Source organism: Oncorhynchus gorbuscha, linkage group LG07 (genome assembly GCF_021184085.1).
Source record: "Oncorhynchus gorbuscha isolate QuinsamMale2020 ecotype Even-year linkage group LG07, OgorEven_v1.0, whole genome shotgun sequence".
NCBI classification, from domain to species: Eukaryota; Metazoa; Chordata; class Actinopteri; order Salmoniformes; family Salmonidae; genus Oncorhynchus; species Oncorhynchus gorbuscha.
In genome coordinates this window covers 59,924,413-59,942,297 of record NC_060179.1, presented here as the reverse complement: position 1 = coordinate 59,942,297, position 17,885 = coordinate 59,924,413, and the positions used below count along the sequence as shown (strand labels likewise).

The 17,885-nt window shown below is 42.3% G+C and overlaps 1 protein-coding gene across 3 annotated transcripts; it reads right to left on the bottom strand.

Annotated features, from left to right (window-relative positions):
* Positions 1-3,468: 3,468 nt before the first annotated feature.
* On the bottom strand, positions 3,469-15,811 carry si:dkey-94l16.4 (transcription factor 20). Of its 3 annotated transcripts, none has more exons than XM_046356997.1 (6): positions 15,500-15,811; positions 11,266-13,775; positions 9,372-9,465; positions 8,402-8,451; positions 6,425-6,468; positions 3,469-6,158 (listed from the first exon to the last, which is right to left on the bottom strand). In XM_046356997.1, exons 2-6 carry the CDS (start codon positions 13,768-13,770, stop codon positions 6,089-6,091), a joined length of 2,763 nt encoding a protein of 920 aa, XP_046212953.1. In that variant the 5' UTR covers positions 13,771-13,775; positions 15,500-15,811; the 3' UTR covers positions 3,469-6,088. The 3 variants fall into 3 exon arrangements, with proteins under 3 accessions (XP_046212953.1, XP_046212951.1, XP_046212954.1); XM_046356995.1 differs by having other exon boundaries at positions 11,251-13,775; positions 15,500-15,809; XM_046356998.1 differs by having other exon boundaries at positions 6,395-6,468; positions 11,251-13,775; positions 15,500-15,808.
* Between the last annotated feature and the right edge of the window lie 2,074 nt (positions 15,812-17,885).

Genomic DNA, 17,885 nt, shown 5'->3' with positions numbered 1-17,885 from the left:
TCGAGAACAGGGTCAAATGCAAGGACATTTAATGAATGAATGAACATTCTGCCAAATAAAAAGGGATGAACTCAAGACATTCCTGATGATTCCGGTTGGGGTCTTAGTGTAAAATGATTCAGTCAGTGATCCAGTGATCAAGTCATTCTACAGAAATGGCAAGTCTTTATAGAGACTGCAAAGACTCAATGAACAACATACTGAACGATCAACCAGCCAACCAACAAACCAAGACTGACAGACAAGACACGGAAAGAGAGGTTGAAAAACACATTGTGATCTGAAATGCTGGTATTCAAACAGTATCAGAAGAAAACCAAAATGTATTTCTTAAAGCAATATATTTCCCCCAAAAAGACTGAAGTCGAAGGTGAATTGAGAAAAAAGAGCTTCAGAACTGGCATGGTGGAACCATTTATGAAAAAGCCAAAAGATGAAGAGATGTTCTTTTGATTAGGGTTTTTAGCTGATAGAAATTATTTGTAAAATGTTCTTCAATGAAAGAATATCATCAAAATTAACAGCAGTTTTGATGTTTACTGTAATGCGATGTGAACTCTGGTACTAAGTATGTATGTGTGTGTGTACAGTATGTATGTATGTGTGTGTGTACAGTATGTATGTATGTGTGTGTGTACAGTATGTATGTATGTGTGTGTACAGTATGTATGTATGTGTGTGTGTACAGTATGTATGTATGTATGTATGTATGTATGTATGTATGTATGTATGTATGTATGTATGTATGTATGTATGTATGTATGTATGTATGTATGTATGTATGTATGTATGTATGTATGTGTGTATGTATGTATGTATGTGTGTACAGTATGTATGTATGTGTGTGTGTACAGTATGTATGTGTGTGTGTACAGTATGTATGTATGTATGTATGTATGTTCCATGTGTATGGATTGGAAATATGATTAGGCGGATTTTTATTTTGCCTTAAGATTTACTTTATTTATTTAAATCCCAAATAACCAGATTAGCTTGAGGTGTTTTGTGTTAGACTCATTTTGGTAAAGGTTTTTGGACACTAGTGCCAAATCTCTACATGGTCTTCTGCAACACATTTTGAACAGCTGGATCTTGAAAATTACTGTGTTTGATAGTATTTTTTTTTGCATGGCGTATTCTCTCTCCATTTTATGATTTAGATTTAGTCCGATGATGTGCTACACATTAATATTGGATCATTCAAAGCCACCAGATGGAGAAGTGAAAGGCATTAAGTTGGTGATAGTCCCAAGTAGGTGGTTTGTCGATGTAGACAATACCTGTCAACATTTCAACTAACTATCCATCAGGGTCGGGGTCAATTCCATTTCAATTCCAGTCAATTCAGGAAGTAGACTGAAATTCTAATTCTCTTCAATGCTTTTCATTTGGAATTGGAATTTGGTTTACTTTCTGAATTGCCTGGAATTCAAATAGATAGACCCCAACCTTGCTATCCACTAACCCTAGCCTTAACCTTAACCCTTATCCTAACCCTTATTTTAAACATAACCCTAAGCGCAAACTTAGCAAGCAGTTGCTTATCAACATAGAGTTTGTTGATAGTATGACCATCTGTAGATCATCTATATGGGACGATCCAAATAAAGTGGGACCATTTAGATTCATGTATTTAACTTTATTCTGCCACAGCAAGCCAAGATGACAGATCGCTCTAAATGATTTCCAACACTTTATCCCTGCACCTTAACACACACATATCTACTTCATTTTTACACATTTTAATCAATTTATTTGATTCTTTTTTAATGTATTAATGCTGATGAATAGACTATTGTTTGGATTTTGATAATTATTTAGCATTTTAAATTCAAGCTGAAAAATACAGTGGAGTACACAGTCACATCTTAAAACAATTGCATGATGAGTAACTAAAACATATCTTTATGAATCATTTTAACTGGCTTTACAAAAAGTTATGTCAAGATTGTTGTAATGTGGAATTTAGCTGTAGCACAATTTATTGCATTATGTCCTGAAGCAAATATTGGTCTTATTACCTCTTGAGACATCTTAGGGCTCAATACCAGACAAAACAATAATAGTTCATTTTTATTCAATGTTGTGTTTGTATGCTGTTGATGTTGTGTTTTCATCTCACCAGAAAGAACTAGGATCTAGAGCTAAGTTACAGAGACTGGGAATCCTAGATTTTCTAGAATAGTTTAGATACTGTAGTTCTCAAAATAATGCATTTTTGATGAAGTGTGTAGCTTCTAAATTGCCAAGTGTTGAGAAGTTGCAAGGGACATCTGGAGAGGATTTCTCACTTTCTTGCCAAGCAAAACATCACAAGAGTAATGAATTGGTCATTTTAAAGTCAGAAATAAGATTTAAAAAATAAAATGTGTGTTGTGATTTCCAGACATATTTCCATAAATCTTTATGTGCTGGAAAACAATTGTTAAAAAAAAAAATCTAAAAAAAAATGTTTGCTGTCACAAGCTGTAGTATTCTGTTCTTCATAATTGGGTGTATGAATGTCATGTAAAAGTCAGTAAAGTTATTTTCTCTCTGTGGTTTGACATCTTCCAACAATGAACTGTTCAATAAGGTTTGTAGCTAGTTGAAGTATTGTTCAATCATGCTCCGGGTAGAAGTTGGCTTCAGGCAGAGATTTAGGATCAGCTTACCCTCCCCAAATCCTCAACTTATCCATAAGGGTTAAAAAACTCCACTGACCTTTCATCAGTGTCTTGGGCAGTGAGATTACTACACCTTGTGACAACCTATGACCTTACTTCCAGTCCCGATGCACAGGGCTGGAGTTGTTTCTCTAGAGGCTAGCGGTCACCAAGCCGAGTGAGTCCTGGGGACTCGCTAGGTGTGCAGGCTTTTATTCTAGCCCAACACTAACACACCTGATTAAACTAATCATTCAAATCTAAGGCTAAAACCTGGGTAGCAGACCATAGCTGTAGCCAATAGATGAGTTAGACAAAGAGGTTTCTGCAAAGCTATCATGATGTAATGTGTTGCAACTTGTGTATTGGAGTTCCTGTCTGTCTGTAGTGACATATTGATGCGGCATCATGATTTGTGGTGTTTTAGTGAGTAGGGCAACACAGCGCAAGAACTCATGTCTGAGTATGTCTTTGCAATACAACCGTCTTCCCTGTAAGCTCTGATTTAGTCAACAAAAAAATTAAAACTGTGGTTGGAATGAATGGCGGTGTGAGTTTGTTCCCTGGACTCAGATGTCCCAGTATTCTGCAGGAGATACGGACATGCTCTTCTTACATTTCTAGCTATTACATCAGATCACAACACAGGCCATTTAGCAACTGCAACAGTACCATGTTACAGCATCTCTGCACTAGCAGTGTGTTTGCAATAATATGAAGATTCATGTTCTATGGGAAGTTTAAGAAAATGTCAAGTTTGAACAGTTGGTTGTCTATACTCTATAACTATTAAAATCATGAGGCCGTCACACACACAAAAAAAGGGGGTGCAACAAAATGTTTATTTTACAGTTACATCTAGCTCTGTTAGCCAGGGGTAAACCCACACAGTACAAAATAACACCTGTAAAATCACCTTAAAATAAAGAGGGAAAGAGAAGTGACACTGGCAGCCTTGTCAAATGTTACCCATAACACAACTGACAACTAAATGTATCAAGAACAGGTTTAACCAGTAGACTGTAAAGAAAAGGTTATAGTGGCCAACACATCACCTCTACTGTGATGATCAATATCCTGCTACTGTTAGCATTGCTCCAGTCAATGTGTGATAACATTTCTTAGGTCAAATCAAAAACACAAATCATTTGAATAATTGAGACCCAGCCCTGAGATTTAGACATGAAAACAATATTACAAACCAAACCCATTTTTACAACCATGAAAATAACAATCCAAATGCCCCATCTGGTACAATGCATAAGTTTGATTAAATAAAGCAGCTGTGACAATGAGGAACAGCAGAGCGTTTGGCGCTCATTTTGCAAAGTATGACAAATTCGGTTTCACTGCAATACATACAAAAAATAAAAAACGACAGATGGCACAATATAACCAGATATGGAGGTAAGAAGAGGTTTTTATGTGTAGCTAGCTACATTCCAATAGCCATACCACTTAGAATGCATGCCCAATACATTGCTTCATTCTAGGTGCTATACTAATGTGGATATTGGTACAGACACACACGTGTGTCTCCTGCTGTGTGAGGAATCCTCTCCCGGGGAGCGGCCTGCTGTAACATTCACCGTCACCACTGTTCGGTCTCCCTGTACAGACTTCACAGGTCTCAGAACAGCACTGCCTCTACGGAAAAGTACACACAGAAACTAACCACCAGGCAGCACAACCGACCACAGTGACATCTCTAAATGTACAGTCTATCAGACCTGCTTGTTTTACATTCGAGCTGCCCTGGTTAGTGGTGTGGATGTCCAACAGAAAGGCAATGTACTGGACACACACTGATTTGTCTTTGCAAAAAAGTCGGTGAAAATGAGTAGGACAATCTAGAGGTCTAGTAGCAGTGATAAGGCTTTAGGAGAGTTCAGCTCAGGGTTAGACTTCAGACAAACAGGTGAATGGAGAAGGTTGAAGATGACCATTCTGACCAAATCAACAGCTACTTGGTAAAGGTTGATGTAAAGCCCAAAATGTGGTCGATGGTTAGAAACTAGACTGACTGTAGCGCTTCTGCCTATACTTGTTGGAATTCTACAGACAACAGAGGTCATCTAAAATCAAGTCAGTTTACATCATGTGACAGTTGAATGGTCCTAGTATGTGCCCATGTTCAAACAAATAATGCATGTGTAAAGTATTGTGAGTATTGGCTTGCATTCTCATTGGAAATGTAATTCTAGAAGAGAAATAAATCAATTGTGTCTCAGTAAAAACAAAAAATCAGAAGAGGAAAGCAGATCAGATGACCGGTAATGAAGGTGTGGACCAATCACTTCAGTCCCAGACAGCTGTGAGATAAATACAGGAATGGTGTCAATGGAATGAAAACAGATGAACAAGTTCTCTCTACTGACGATACCAACAACTATGTGGGGCAGTGCCTGAATTAGATGCTACAGGCCAGGGTGAGTCCGCTTTGGAGATCATACTGCAGCCATGGCAAGTGCCACTCCAAAGTGCTTTCAGCGACTTCCATCCTCTTTAGAGGAAGTACAGTCACAGGATGAATGAACAATACACACAAGCTACAGTTCCCTCAATTCTTCATATCCACTATACAAATGTGCTGACAAAACATAGGGCAAAGTAAAATCAGTTGAAATGTACACCTTGCCTACTTCCGCCCACTGTAAATCAGAACTAAAACCGGTATCGTTTTCATCACATAAGAATAAACCTGTCAGTCTCGTAGCAAAGTATGGTCTTTATGAAAAGATATTATCAAGTACCTGTATTGTAATCAGAAATGGTTCTGTAGAGAAACTCGTGTTTGATCTAAATACGAGACCATGCTGCACTGTCTCCACACAACCCCTATTCGACCATCACTTCCTCTACCAAGTGGAATCTTTAGCATGGGTTCTTACTAATAACTTAAGACACAAAGTATGGAAGTCTGTTCGGGTCATTGCATGTCAAAAACACAGGTTAAATAACCCTATTTGACCCGTCAAATAACACGACCCAAAGGGCCTTCAATAACAAACACCTCCAGGTCAATTGCAAAGTAAAAACAAAAGCAACAAGATTCCCAAAAAATAAATAGGCAATATATAAATCACATACTTACAAATCTTACAAAATTAAATATCTCCAATTTTATTGTCAACATTTCAAATAAAAAAAGGGGAGAATCCTTTTTCCTAATAAATAATTAGAAGGCAATAGCACATGTTTAGCACGCCACTGTAAGAGAGGTGAACACATCTCTCTTCTAATGGTAACCTTGGCTTTGGGCCAAGCGGTGACTCCTCTGTTCAGTCATTGGCCCATCTAGCAGCCTCCGTAACCTGTCCAGTCCCATGAGAAGGACAGAGGTAACAGGACATTAGGACAGCCATGGTCTTCTGCATAGTCTGTGCAGCGCAGTGTATCACTTGAAGGCAACAGAACAAGTAGCAGGAGTAGCAAGCCAGCTTTCAAATCAGAGGACAGCGTTCCAGGGTCACCATGGTTACCGGGCTCATAGGAGAAACCCTGCGGAACATCCTGGAACGGAAGAAATTCAATTTTTTTTTAAAGAAGTGTTTCCAAACAAAGATATTTAAACATTTAGCACTTCATGATTTGGATATACACAGAAATGCCCCACTACCATCATTGTTATTAAAGAATGTTACAATAATGTGTGACTCGCGCAAACGGGTCAGTAATGCTGAATTTCGTGGGGACAAAGACCAGAAGAGAGGTGGTGCTGTTGTGTATAACGTAACAGAACCACTGACCATGTGTAGTCTGTGTCCTGGTTGTGTCACCTGTCATCTCTTCTGTTCCCAGGAGGGCCTTTGAATGACTTGTTCTGGGGAGGAACGCGTACACACAAAATCCCAGTGAAAATAAAAAATATAACACTGAAAGTAGATCAGTGTACTGTACAATACTAGCAGTGGCTAAGGGCTGGAGAAATCTAATCCCAATGTTCATTCCCTTCTGGTTTTTCAGGGACTGTGTACAGGGCCTCCAGAAAGTATTCACACCCCTTTACTTTTTCCACATTTTGTTGTATTACAGACTGAATTTAAAAATGGATTGAGATTTTATGTCACATAATATAAACGTGTATTTATTAAAAACATATTTTTTTACCAATGAATTAAAAACAGAAAGCTGAAATGTCTTGAATCAAAGTATTCAACCCCTTTGTTATGGCAAGCCTAAATAAGTTCAGGAGTACAAATGTGCTTAACAAGTCACATACTAAATTGCAATGACTACCTCATCTCTGTACCCCACACATTGAGTGACCTTACAGATAATTCTATCGAGCTGTGAATATCAACCGTAGACGACTCAACCACAAAGAACAGGTAGGTTTTCCAATGGCTTGAGAAGGATACCCATTGGTAGATGGGTAAAAAAAATGTTTTTACCTGACATTGAATATATTTTTGAGCATGGTGAAGTTTTTAATTACACTATGAATGGTGTATCACTACACCAGAAAGGATCATGTGTCCTTCTAACTCAGTTGCCGGAGAGGAAGGAAACTGCTCAGGGATTTCACCATGAGGCCAATGGCGACTTTATAACATTTACAGAGTTTAATGGCTGTGATAGGAGGAAACTGAGGATGGACCAACAACATTGTAGTTACTCCACAAAACTTTCTGAATTGACAGAGTGAAAAGGAGGAAGCCTGTACAGTATACACATTTATATTCCAAAACATACACATCCTGTATGCAACAAGGCATTAAAAAGTAATGCTGCACAACAAATAGGCCTGAATACAGAAGTGCTATGTTTTGGCCAAATTCATGAACACATTACTGAGTGCCACTCTCCATATTGGTCAAGCATAGGGGTGGCTGCGTCATGTTATGGGTATGCTTGTATTCGTTAAACACTGGAAGGGTTTTCATACAAATAAACATAAATGGAGCTAAGCTCAGAAAAAACTATAGAGGAAAAGCTGGTTCAGTCTGCTTTCCACGAAACACTGGGAGATTAATTCACCATTCAACAGGACAATACATTATCTAACCCTTATTTTACCAGGTAAGATTGACTCAGAACATTTACAGCAACGGCCTGGGGAATAGTTACGGGGGAGAAGAGGGGGAATGAATGAGCCAATTGGAAGCTGGAGATGATGAGGTGGCCATGATGTTATGAGGGCCAGATTGGGAATAACCTAAAACAAGGAGTTGTTTACCAAGAAGACAGTCAACTTTCCTGAGTGGTCGACTTACAGTTTTGACTTAAATCGCCTTAACCATTTTCAGTTCTTGCCATAGATTTATCTAGCAATTATCAACAAGCAATTTGAAAGAGCTTGAAGAATTTAGAAAATAATAAAAATGGTCAAATGATGCACAATCCAGGTGTGGAAAGCTCTTACAGATTTACCCAGAAAGACTCACAGCTGTAATCACTGCCAGAGGGGCTTCTACAAAGTATTTACTCGAAAACATGTTGTTTTCACTGTGGGTTACTGTGTATATAAGGGTGAGGAAACAAAACTATTTCATCCATTTACAATTCAGGCTGTAAGTCAATGCTGAACTGAAGCCATACTTCATTTTAGCGATGTACAGTAAATCATAAAATGGAGGATTGATAAATTGTTGGCTTCATGCCAGCTTCAACTCTTCCACAAAGACAATATTTGTACAATACAGTGAGACTGAAATCACTGACAACGAGAGAGAGAGAGAGAGAGAGAGAGAGAGAGAGATCGGTTTAGTAAGGATCAAACCTAGCAGTCACTTTAATTAATCAACCATCCATACCTTGTGCTTGGTGCATTTCATGGAGAAGTTCTCTTCATTGAGGACACAGTCTGTGGGGAGAAGAATGCTTGGATCAATAAAGACAGTGATTCATCAGATGGCTCAATAGCAAACAGCAGCCGAACCAGCTCCCACTCACACCAACAGGCTACAGATAGGGATAGGTTGTAACAGAGAGAGCTTGCAACACACACCTCCGCTTAGAACAGCCATTTACAGAACATACAGGGCACGTCCGTGGAGCTGGGGTGCCCATACTGTTATTGAACCACAGTATTAGGCCTAACCTTCAACTGAAACACCCCTCTACCAGACTGTGGAACATGGCATTCGGCACACAAAACAGACAAATCAGGGAACGTTGCTGGATGTCTGAAGAAGATACAGATATAAAGCAACATTATGATAAATCACATCTCAGAAAAGACGACAAATATTATCAGTCACTGAGGTGGCTCAAACTTTTGGTCTGACTGCAACCAAGTCCCATTTGAATGCCTCGGCACGCAACAGACAGCAGGTCCTCTGTAGTCTAACGCTCTTTGTGGCAAAACGTTTTGCAACGAAAAGACGAAAACAAGCGTTTCTTATTGGACAAATTCAGGTCACTTCCCATTTCAGCCCGTTTGCTTCCCGATGAATATACCCGTGTCTCGGCTGCTAGACTAGGCTTGGTAATGTTTACTAGGAGAACTCGGCGCCATCAGTCAGATGTGGTAGCAGCTAGTGACAGGCTGGAGAACTAATAGGGGTCAACACAGCAGGGAGTCACTATACACACAATCCTGCATTAGAATCATGGCAGACTTATGTGAAGACCCAGTATACTCCCTAGTCCTGGATGCCTGGTTGAGATGCTTCCAAATGCCATCCTTCCCTCCTCCCTTCTTTGGCACAAGTATTGGAACTGGGCCCATTACTAAGCAGAAGATCCCAAGCTAGGGATGGGGACAAAGAGGGGGAGACTCACCTGACTGTAGAGAACACCTGTAGTGATACTTGTTGAGGCATCCTTTGAAGAAGCAGCCCAACATGGCACCCGGGTTATGGCAGCGAGAACATGTCTGAAAACACTAAATATAATTAATTGGTTGTGTTGGTTGACCAAAATACAAGCTGCTATAATATTTTTACATTGCTAAACAGAAGTCTGATACTATTACACACTTCTACAAAAACATGGTAAAAGTCCAATTGTAAAAATATGTCTAAAACAGACATATTCCCTATGGGAGATAAAGAACACTAGTGCAGTCAAAGTATTCAAATCCCTTGACCTTTTCTACATTTTGTTACGTTACAGCCTCAGTCTAAAATGGATTAAATACATTTTCCCCATCAAGCTACACGCAATACCCCATAATGACAAAATTGAGATCAGTGCCATCCTATTTCCATTGATCATCCTTGAGATGTTTCTACAACCTGATTGGAGTCCACCTGTGGTGAATTCAATTGATTGGACATGATTTGGAAAGGCACACACACCTGTCTATATAAAAGGTCCCACAGTTTACAGTGCATGTCAGTGCAAAAACCAAGCCATGAAGTCGAAGGAATTGTCCGTAGATCTAAGAGACAGGATTGTGTCGGGGCACAGATCTGGGAAAGGGTACCAGAAACATGTCTGCAGCATTGAAGGCCCCCCAAGAACACAATGGCCATCATTCTTAAATGGAAGAAGTTCGGATCCACCAAGACTCTTCCTAGAGCTGGCCGCCCAGCCAATCTGAGCAATCAGAGAAGGGCCTTGGTCAGGAGGTAACCAAGAACCCGATGGTCACGGTGATAGAGCTCCACAGTTCATCTGTGGAGATGGGAGAACCTTCCAGAAAGACATCCATCTCTGCAGCACGCCACCAGTCTGGGGCAGCAGGTAGCCTAGCGGTTAGAGCGTTGGGCCAGTAACCGAAAAGTTGATGGATCAAATCCCCAAGCTGACAAGGTAAAAATGTGTTGTTCTGCCCCCAAACAAGGCAGTTAACCCACTGTTCCCTGGTAGGCCGTCATTGTAAATACGAATTTGTTCTTAACGGAATTGTCTAGTTAAATAAAAGGTTAAGTACATAAAAAATAAAAAAATAAATGTAATGGTAGAGTGGCCAGACGGAAGCCACTCTTCAGTAAAAGGCACACGACAGCCTGCTTGGAAATTGCCAAAAGGACCCTAAAGGACTCTGACGATGAGAAACAAGATTCTCTGGTCTGATGAAACCAAGATTAAACTCTTTGGCCTGAATACCAAGCGTCATATCTGTAAGAAACCTGGCACCACGATGAAGCATGGTGGCGGCAGCATCATGCTGTGGGGATGTTTTTCAGCAGCAGGGACTGGGAGACTAGTCAGGGAAAGATTAATGGAGCAAAGTACAGAGAGATCCTTGATGAAAACCTGCCAAGACAAAGCAGGAGTGGCTTCGGAACAAGTATCAATGTCCTTGAGTGGCCCAGCCAAAGCCTGGACATGAACCCGAACAACTCTCGAGACCTGAAAATAGCTGTGCAGCGACGGCCCCATCCAACCTGACAGAGCTTGAAATGATCAGCAGAGTAGAATGGGTGAAACGCAGGAAATACAGGTGTGCCAAGCTTATAGCGTCATACCCAAGAAGACTCGAGGCTTTAATCGCTGCTAAAGGTGCTTCAACAAAGTACTGCATCATTATTTGGTATTGTGTGTAGATTAGAGGGGGAAAAAACAATGTAATCCATTTTAGAATAAGGCTGTAATGTAACTAAATGTGGAAAAGGTCTAGGGGTCCGAATACAACGTATACACCCCAATCATAAATCAGAGACTCAATTAAACAGAGGCACATCTATTCCTGGGCTGCAAGACTTAAACTTACCGTCTCCTGACCCACCTTGACCGCCTCTTCCAGACCGTAGACCCTCCCCTTCACCAGGAACACACCTGCAGACCAGATGCTACAGTCCTCGTGGAGCCAGTACTCACACTGGTCTAGAGGCACCACAGGGGGGCTGTACCAGTCCTCTACTGCAGCCTCAGATTTAACCTCAGCCCCATTCTCAATCCTGGCCCTCTTTGCTGCAGGGCTGCCTGAAGGGTCACTGTTGCTAGTCCACCTCCCCAGCAGGCCCTCTTGGTTCAACCGTGGACCTGGTTTGTGGGGCCAGGGGACCCCCGGGGGCCGAGCACACTTTCTGCCCCGGCCTCTCATGCTGCAGGACGAGTCAGAGTCACTGAAATCCTCCTCTTCTTTGAGGCCTGGGGTCCTAGTAGGGAGTTTAGCGCTGGGTCTGTTTCCCTCAGGGTAGTAGGGCCCGTGGAGGTCCCCCAGGTCCATGGCGTTAGCCGAGCCTCTACAGAGGCAGCAGACCAGGGAGCTGTGGTATTGGCTATGGGTGGAGATGCGGCCCAGCTGGAGGCAGGAGGTGGAGGGTACAGCCCCAGGGATGAAACCCCCAGACCCTGAGCCTTCAGCCTGCTGTTGCCCCTGACCCTTCTTCTGCCTGGGCTTCTCCTCCTCAGGGTAGTTGATGACAGTGCAGTTGGCAGGGAAGGTGGAGGAGGGTTTAAGGCCCATGTGGATGAAAGGAGAGAAAGTGTCCCTCCTCATATCCCTCTTCTCCTCCTTGTAGTTGACATATTTCAGTTTTATCTCAGGCTCCTGAGGGGAGAACATAGCGGAAGACTTGCCCAGTCTGGGTTTCTTCTGTTTCTTCTTGGGAGCAGGGGTCACCTTCGCTGTTTTAGCTGTGGGAGAAGATGCTTCCCTGCATGCAGTCTTCACTTTATGCTTCCCAGGGCTTTTTGGAGATGTTTTAAGTGGCGGTGATACAGTCAGTACATCCACCTCAGAGGGCTCAGGATCTGCAAAGGGTGGGCTGGAGGTTTTTGGAGATGTACTGTGGTTGTGTGGATATTTGGAAAAACGGGTGTGTTCAGAATCTGACGTAGACTCTTTACAACTGTCTGTGTTCCTGTTAATGCTCTCCAGACGGCCTTTCGTTGCGGCTGCCTTTACTTTAGTCTCTCCCTCTGAGCTAGATGCTGCTTTATTCTGGACGTTCATCTTCCCTACAGATGAGGTCTGTTTGTTAGGACTAACATCGGCTTTAGATGGACTGCTCTGAGTCTGGGGATTTGTCAGAGGCTGGGTTTGGGTCTTTGAGGCCTTGGGCTTCTTAGTGGATACTTTATACCAGTTAGGGTTTATGTTCATCACTATGGCCTCTAACCTTGTTCCCCTGCCAGAGCGAGGGGGAAGTTGTTTCCTCTCAAAAGTCCTCTGCTCTGCCTTTGCATTACCATTCAAGTGAGAAGCAGTCGTCTCATTTGGTTTCTTTTCTAAAACCTCTGGGAGAGTGCTCTTGTCTTCTGTCAAGTCAACAATAGGCTCTGAATCTGCCTTGGGTTTATGTCCTGGCTGCTGGTAGTCCTTGCTGGTATCTGACATTGGTGCATTATCACCATCATTTTCAAAGCTGGGTGAGCAGGAGGCCTGAGGCAGAATGAACACATTCTGTACATCATCCAGTAAGATGGAGGGAGAGACAGTGTCCCCCAGAGGACTGATATACTCCCTACTATGAGAACACAGGTCCCTGGGACTCATGCTGTCCTGGATGTGGACAGGCTCCTCCGTTCTAGATGAGATGAAAAAGAGAACCTCTGAGTCAGCCCTCTGTCCTTCCTCCACCATGTCTGTAATGAGAGGCTCTGGAGAGGAATCAATACATATTGCAGAATTAGACCAGCTGCTGCTGCTACTCCTGCCATTCTGCAGTCCTGAATTGTCGTCTGTGTCCTGAGAAAGACTGTGTTCGATTGAACTCGCTCTCTGATGAGGATTGTATTTCTCCACGCTTCCATTACTGTCAACTCGACTGCTGTTGATTTCATGACACTGCTGCATCAGACACACCCCTGCCACATTCTCAGCCATCACCTGGGCTGGAGGCATAGAGTCAAACATTTCAGACTGGGGCGCTAAGCCCAGAGGCCTGTCCATCTGCTGCAGGTAGCCATCCATTGTTGAGAACTTGCTGATTGACGGTACGCCATAGAGAGAGGAATGGTGAGAGAGAGAGTCATGAGTGGAAAATATATGAGACCTGCTTACATAAGAGAGGGTGACTGTAGTGTTTGAGAAGGCATCGTTCGGCTGGATCTGGTCTCCTAGTTGAAGCTTGTGGTTGGGGTCAGTTTCTGGGAAGGAGAGTCCCTTGCTGCTCCCAGAGCCTGGGTACCAGCTTGGAGACTTGACCACCTGCAGGGCCTCCATGGAGTTGGCTTTAACGAGGCAAACCTCACCTTTCGTGGTCAGGTCTATGGCAGCAGGGAGGCTACGGGTGGAGGAGAGGTCTTGGGGCTGTAAATCAGAGTCCCCCGGTGGTTGCTCCATAGCATCTGAAATTGAGCAGAAATACAGAAATGTTGACATTGTATTTATTTTTGCTGACCTCAGTGGGAACATGATTGGATATAGGTCAAGATTGAGTTCCATCTAGCCTGGAAACATGACAATGAATATCTTTGAATTCTACGTCCGGCATAAATGAGAGTTTGGATCAAGAAAGTTTCCTCTTTACAACCCTACAAGCCAAAATGTTAAATAAAAAGATATTTTTCACTTAATTTACCAGTTGTCCATGCGGTTGGTCCTTTTGCAGGTAGGAATAGGAGACAATATCCACAGTAAAGTATAATTATGTCAACTTTTCAAAGCGCATGCATACTTCGAGCTCATGCACATGTTTATATAGTTCAGGTGATAAATCTGAATGCACTACCAGCACTTGAAAAGTTGATGTAATTACACTTTCTTGGGGATATATTGATTCACAATCCTACCTCCAAAAGGACCAATCGCACAGACAACCGGTAAAGTTAACATATCATGTTAATCAAGGTTCTGGCTTGTAGAGAACGTTAATGAGAGGAAACTTTCCTGATCCAAACCCTCATTTATGCTCGACGTTCAATCCAACGCAATTCAACGTCGGGTCTCCAGGCTAAGTTCCATCATCTAGAAGCACATTTGCCAGCAGTGGATTTTAACTTTCGTTGTCTATCTTTCTAGCTAGCTAACGTTAGCTACATAGTAACTTATCAACAACTAACTAGCTATATCAAATAGATTAGATAATTTGCTAACTAGACAGTTAAATGTGCCCATCTTCAGTAAAATCTCCGAAGTGCAAACGTTCAGTGTTCAAAATTACAACACAGAAGTTAGACCTAAACACTAAAAGGTTAGCTAACGTTTCCGTTGGCTGTCAAAGTTCAGTTTCCCGTACTGTTGAAGATCACTGTTAGTGTCCCACGAGTTACTGAACAACCAAAGCAAATACTGAACAACCAAATTGCACACTAGCGTGTAGTGACCAAGCTGACCTGGAAAAAGTGGTCAAATCAGAAGTGTTTGCTAGAAATGCACCAAAATATAGTTAGTGTTAAGAGAAAGTAACAAGTTGACAGCTGGCTTCGAAACCCTCTGCCCTCTTACAAACGAACAGAACGTATGTTTAGCTAGTTAGTTAGCTACACTCACTGGAACTGGAATGACAGTTGACAGGCGAGAGCTATTAGTCCTGGATTACCTACATGTGTGTGTCTTCACTCAGCCAAATGTGAAGGATGATCGTGCCACTACAAGAACAGCTAGCTACTTCGCTAGTTATTACATGAACCATACATGACACGTTCACTTCGTAAACAGTAGTGCTGTTCTGGTTATCAAATGTAGCCAGTTCGCGATGTACTACGCCAAAGTTAGATAGTTAGCCGCGTACCACAAACTGCAGCTAGCTAATGCTCTGCTCTGGATCTGACATGACAAGTTAATTTGTAAATTATATGGCAACGTTAGCTTATTGTGAAACAATGGGTGGATGGCTGGTGGCTATCATAACATTAACATTTGCTGGATATAGTGCCACTCAGCTTTGGGGATCGATCTCCCCGCACATAACGGCGAAGTGATGTATCTAGCGAATATAGCTAGCTAACTACCCTCGTTGATTTATTCGTGGTTAGCTAACTTGCTAAGCTAATTTGCTAAGCTAACTTGCTAGGCCTTTCATATGAAACAAAAGAGCGAGCATACTGCGCTGCCGGAGAATGAAACTTACCCAAACGGGAAGGAGTGGGGGGGCTTTAGAAACGTCAAATTCAACAGTGAGTCCCACCCAACATCTCGTTCAAGACCCCATCTGCTAGTACCATAAAACGCCAAACTATATCTTTAAAAAAATCCACTTTTGTAAACGGGATAAAAGAAAAGAAAAGAAAAAGAAAAAAATCCCTGGCTGTTAGTAGCTACTTTGCTACTCTCAGCGCGTGAGCTGCACTTAAAGAACAGCATTTGTCAGCTGGCGAACACAGTGAAGCATTATGGGAAGGTAGGAAAGCGGGCAGCGTTCAAGACATGAATGTTGTGTGGAGTTTGACTGGAGTGATTACTGAGCTCTTCAGTAACGCCATTCTACTACCAATGTTTTCTATGGAGATTGCATGGCTGTGTGCTCGATTGTATACACCTGTCGGCGACGGGTGTGGCTGAAATAGCCGAATACACAAATTTGAAGGGGTGTCCACATATATACAGTGCTTTCGGAAAATATTCAGACCCCTTGACTTCTTCTACATTTCGTTACAGCTGTATTCTAAAATTGATTGACCTGTTTTTCCCCCCATCAATCTATACACAATACTCCATAAAGACAAAGCTAAAACATGTTAAGAAATGTATTACAAATAAAAACTGAAATATCATATTTACATGTATTTAGACCCTTTACACAGTACTTTGTTGAAGCACCTTTGGCAGCCTCGAGTCTTCTTGGGTATGACGCTAGAAGCTCGGCACACCTGTATTTGGGGAGTTTCTCCCATTCTTCTCTTCAGATCCTCTCAAGCTCTGTCAGGTTCTATCGTGACTGTCGCTGAACAGCTATTTTCAGGTCTCTCCAGAGATGTTCGATTGGGTTCAAGTCCGGGCTCTGGTCGGGCCATTCAAGGACATTCAAGACTTGTCCCGAAGCCACCCCTGTGTTGTGCATTGTGCTTATGTAACAGTATAGCTTCCGTCCCTCTCGTTGCCCCTACCTGGGCTCGAACCAGGAACACATCGACAACAGCCACCCTCGAAGCATCGTTACCCATCGCTCCACAAAAGCCGCGATCCTTGCAGAGCAAGGGGAACAACTACTCAAGGTCTCAGAGCGAGTGACGTCACTGATTGAAATGCTATTAGCGCACACCTCGCTAACTAGGTAGCCATTTCACATCGGTTACACTTAGGGTCGTTGTCCTGTAAGAAAGGTGAACCTTTGCCCAAGTCAGAGGTCCTGAGCGCTCTGGAGCAGGTTTTTAATCAAGGATCTCTGTACTTTACTCCGTTCATCTGTCCCTCGATCCTGACTAGTCTCCCAGTCCCTGCCTCTGAAAAACATCCCCACAGCATGATGCCACTACCACTATGCTTCACCATAGGGATGGTGCCAAGTTTCCTCCAGACGTGACATTTGGCATTCAGCCCAGAGTTCAATCTTGGTTTCATCAGACCAGATCATTTTGTTTCTCATGGTCTGAGTCTTTAGGTGCCTTTTGACAAACTCCAAGTGGGCGGTCATGTGCCTTTTACTGAGGAGTGGCTTCCATCTGGCCACACTACCATAAAGGCCCGATTTGTGGAGTGCTGCAGAGATGGTTGTCCTTCTGGAAGGTTTTCCCATCTTCACAGAGGAACTCTGTCAGAGTGACCCTCGGGTTCTTGGTCACCTTCCTGACCAACGCCTTTCTCCCCAAATTGCTGTTTGGTTGGGCAGCCAGCCCTAGGAAGAGTCTTGGTGATTCCAAACTTCTTCCATTTAAGAATGATGGAGGCCACTGTGTTCTTGGGGACCTTCAATGCTGCAGACAGATCTGTGCCTCGACACAATCCTGTCCCAGAGCCCTATGGACATTTCCTTCGATCTCGTGGCTTGGTTTTTGCTCTGACACACTGTCACCTATGGGACCTTATATAGACAGGTGTATGCCTTTCCAACTCATGTCCAATCAATTGAATTTACCCCAGGTAGAAACATCAAGGATGATCAACGGAAACAGGATGCACCTCAGCTCAATATCGAGTCTCATAGCAAAGGGTCTGAATACATAATGTATTTTATTTTTTATAATTGTGCAAACATTTCAAACAACCTTTTTTTCCGCTTTGTCATTATGGTGTATTATGCGTAGATTGAGGTAAAAAATACATGTAATCCGTTTGAGAATAATGGCTGTAACGTAACACAATGTGGAAAAAGTAAATGTCTGAATACTTTCCAAATGCATAAGTTATTGATAGGAAACCTTACAGTAGTATATGATTGCAGTACTCTCACATCTGAACTGAGCAAAGTCTAGATGATCAATGTAATGTAACTACATACTAATACTAAATAATGCTGGTTAGTTTAATCAGTTTGGAAAATAAGTAATACAGCGTAGTAGATGAAAACAATGAAAAGA

Bases quoted from the DNA above. Each gene is read 5' to 3' on its own strand.
- si:dkey-94l16.4 (XM_046356995.1), bottom strand. From the start codon at position 13,770: ATGGAGCAACCACCGGGGGACTCTGATTTACAGCCCCAAGACCTCTCC. The intron at 8,452-9,371 runs GTGAGTCTCCCC...TTCTCCCCACAG, and splicing joins CAGGTGTTCTCTACAGTCAG to ACTGTGTCCTCAATGAAGAG. The intron at 6,469-8,401 runs GTATGGATGGTT...GTTCCTCCCCAG, and splicing joins TGAAATGCACCAAGCACAAG to AACAAGTCATTCAAAGGCCC.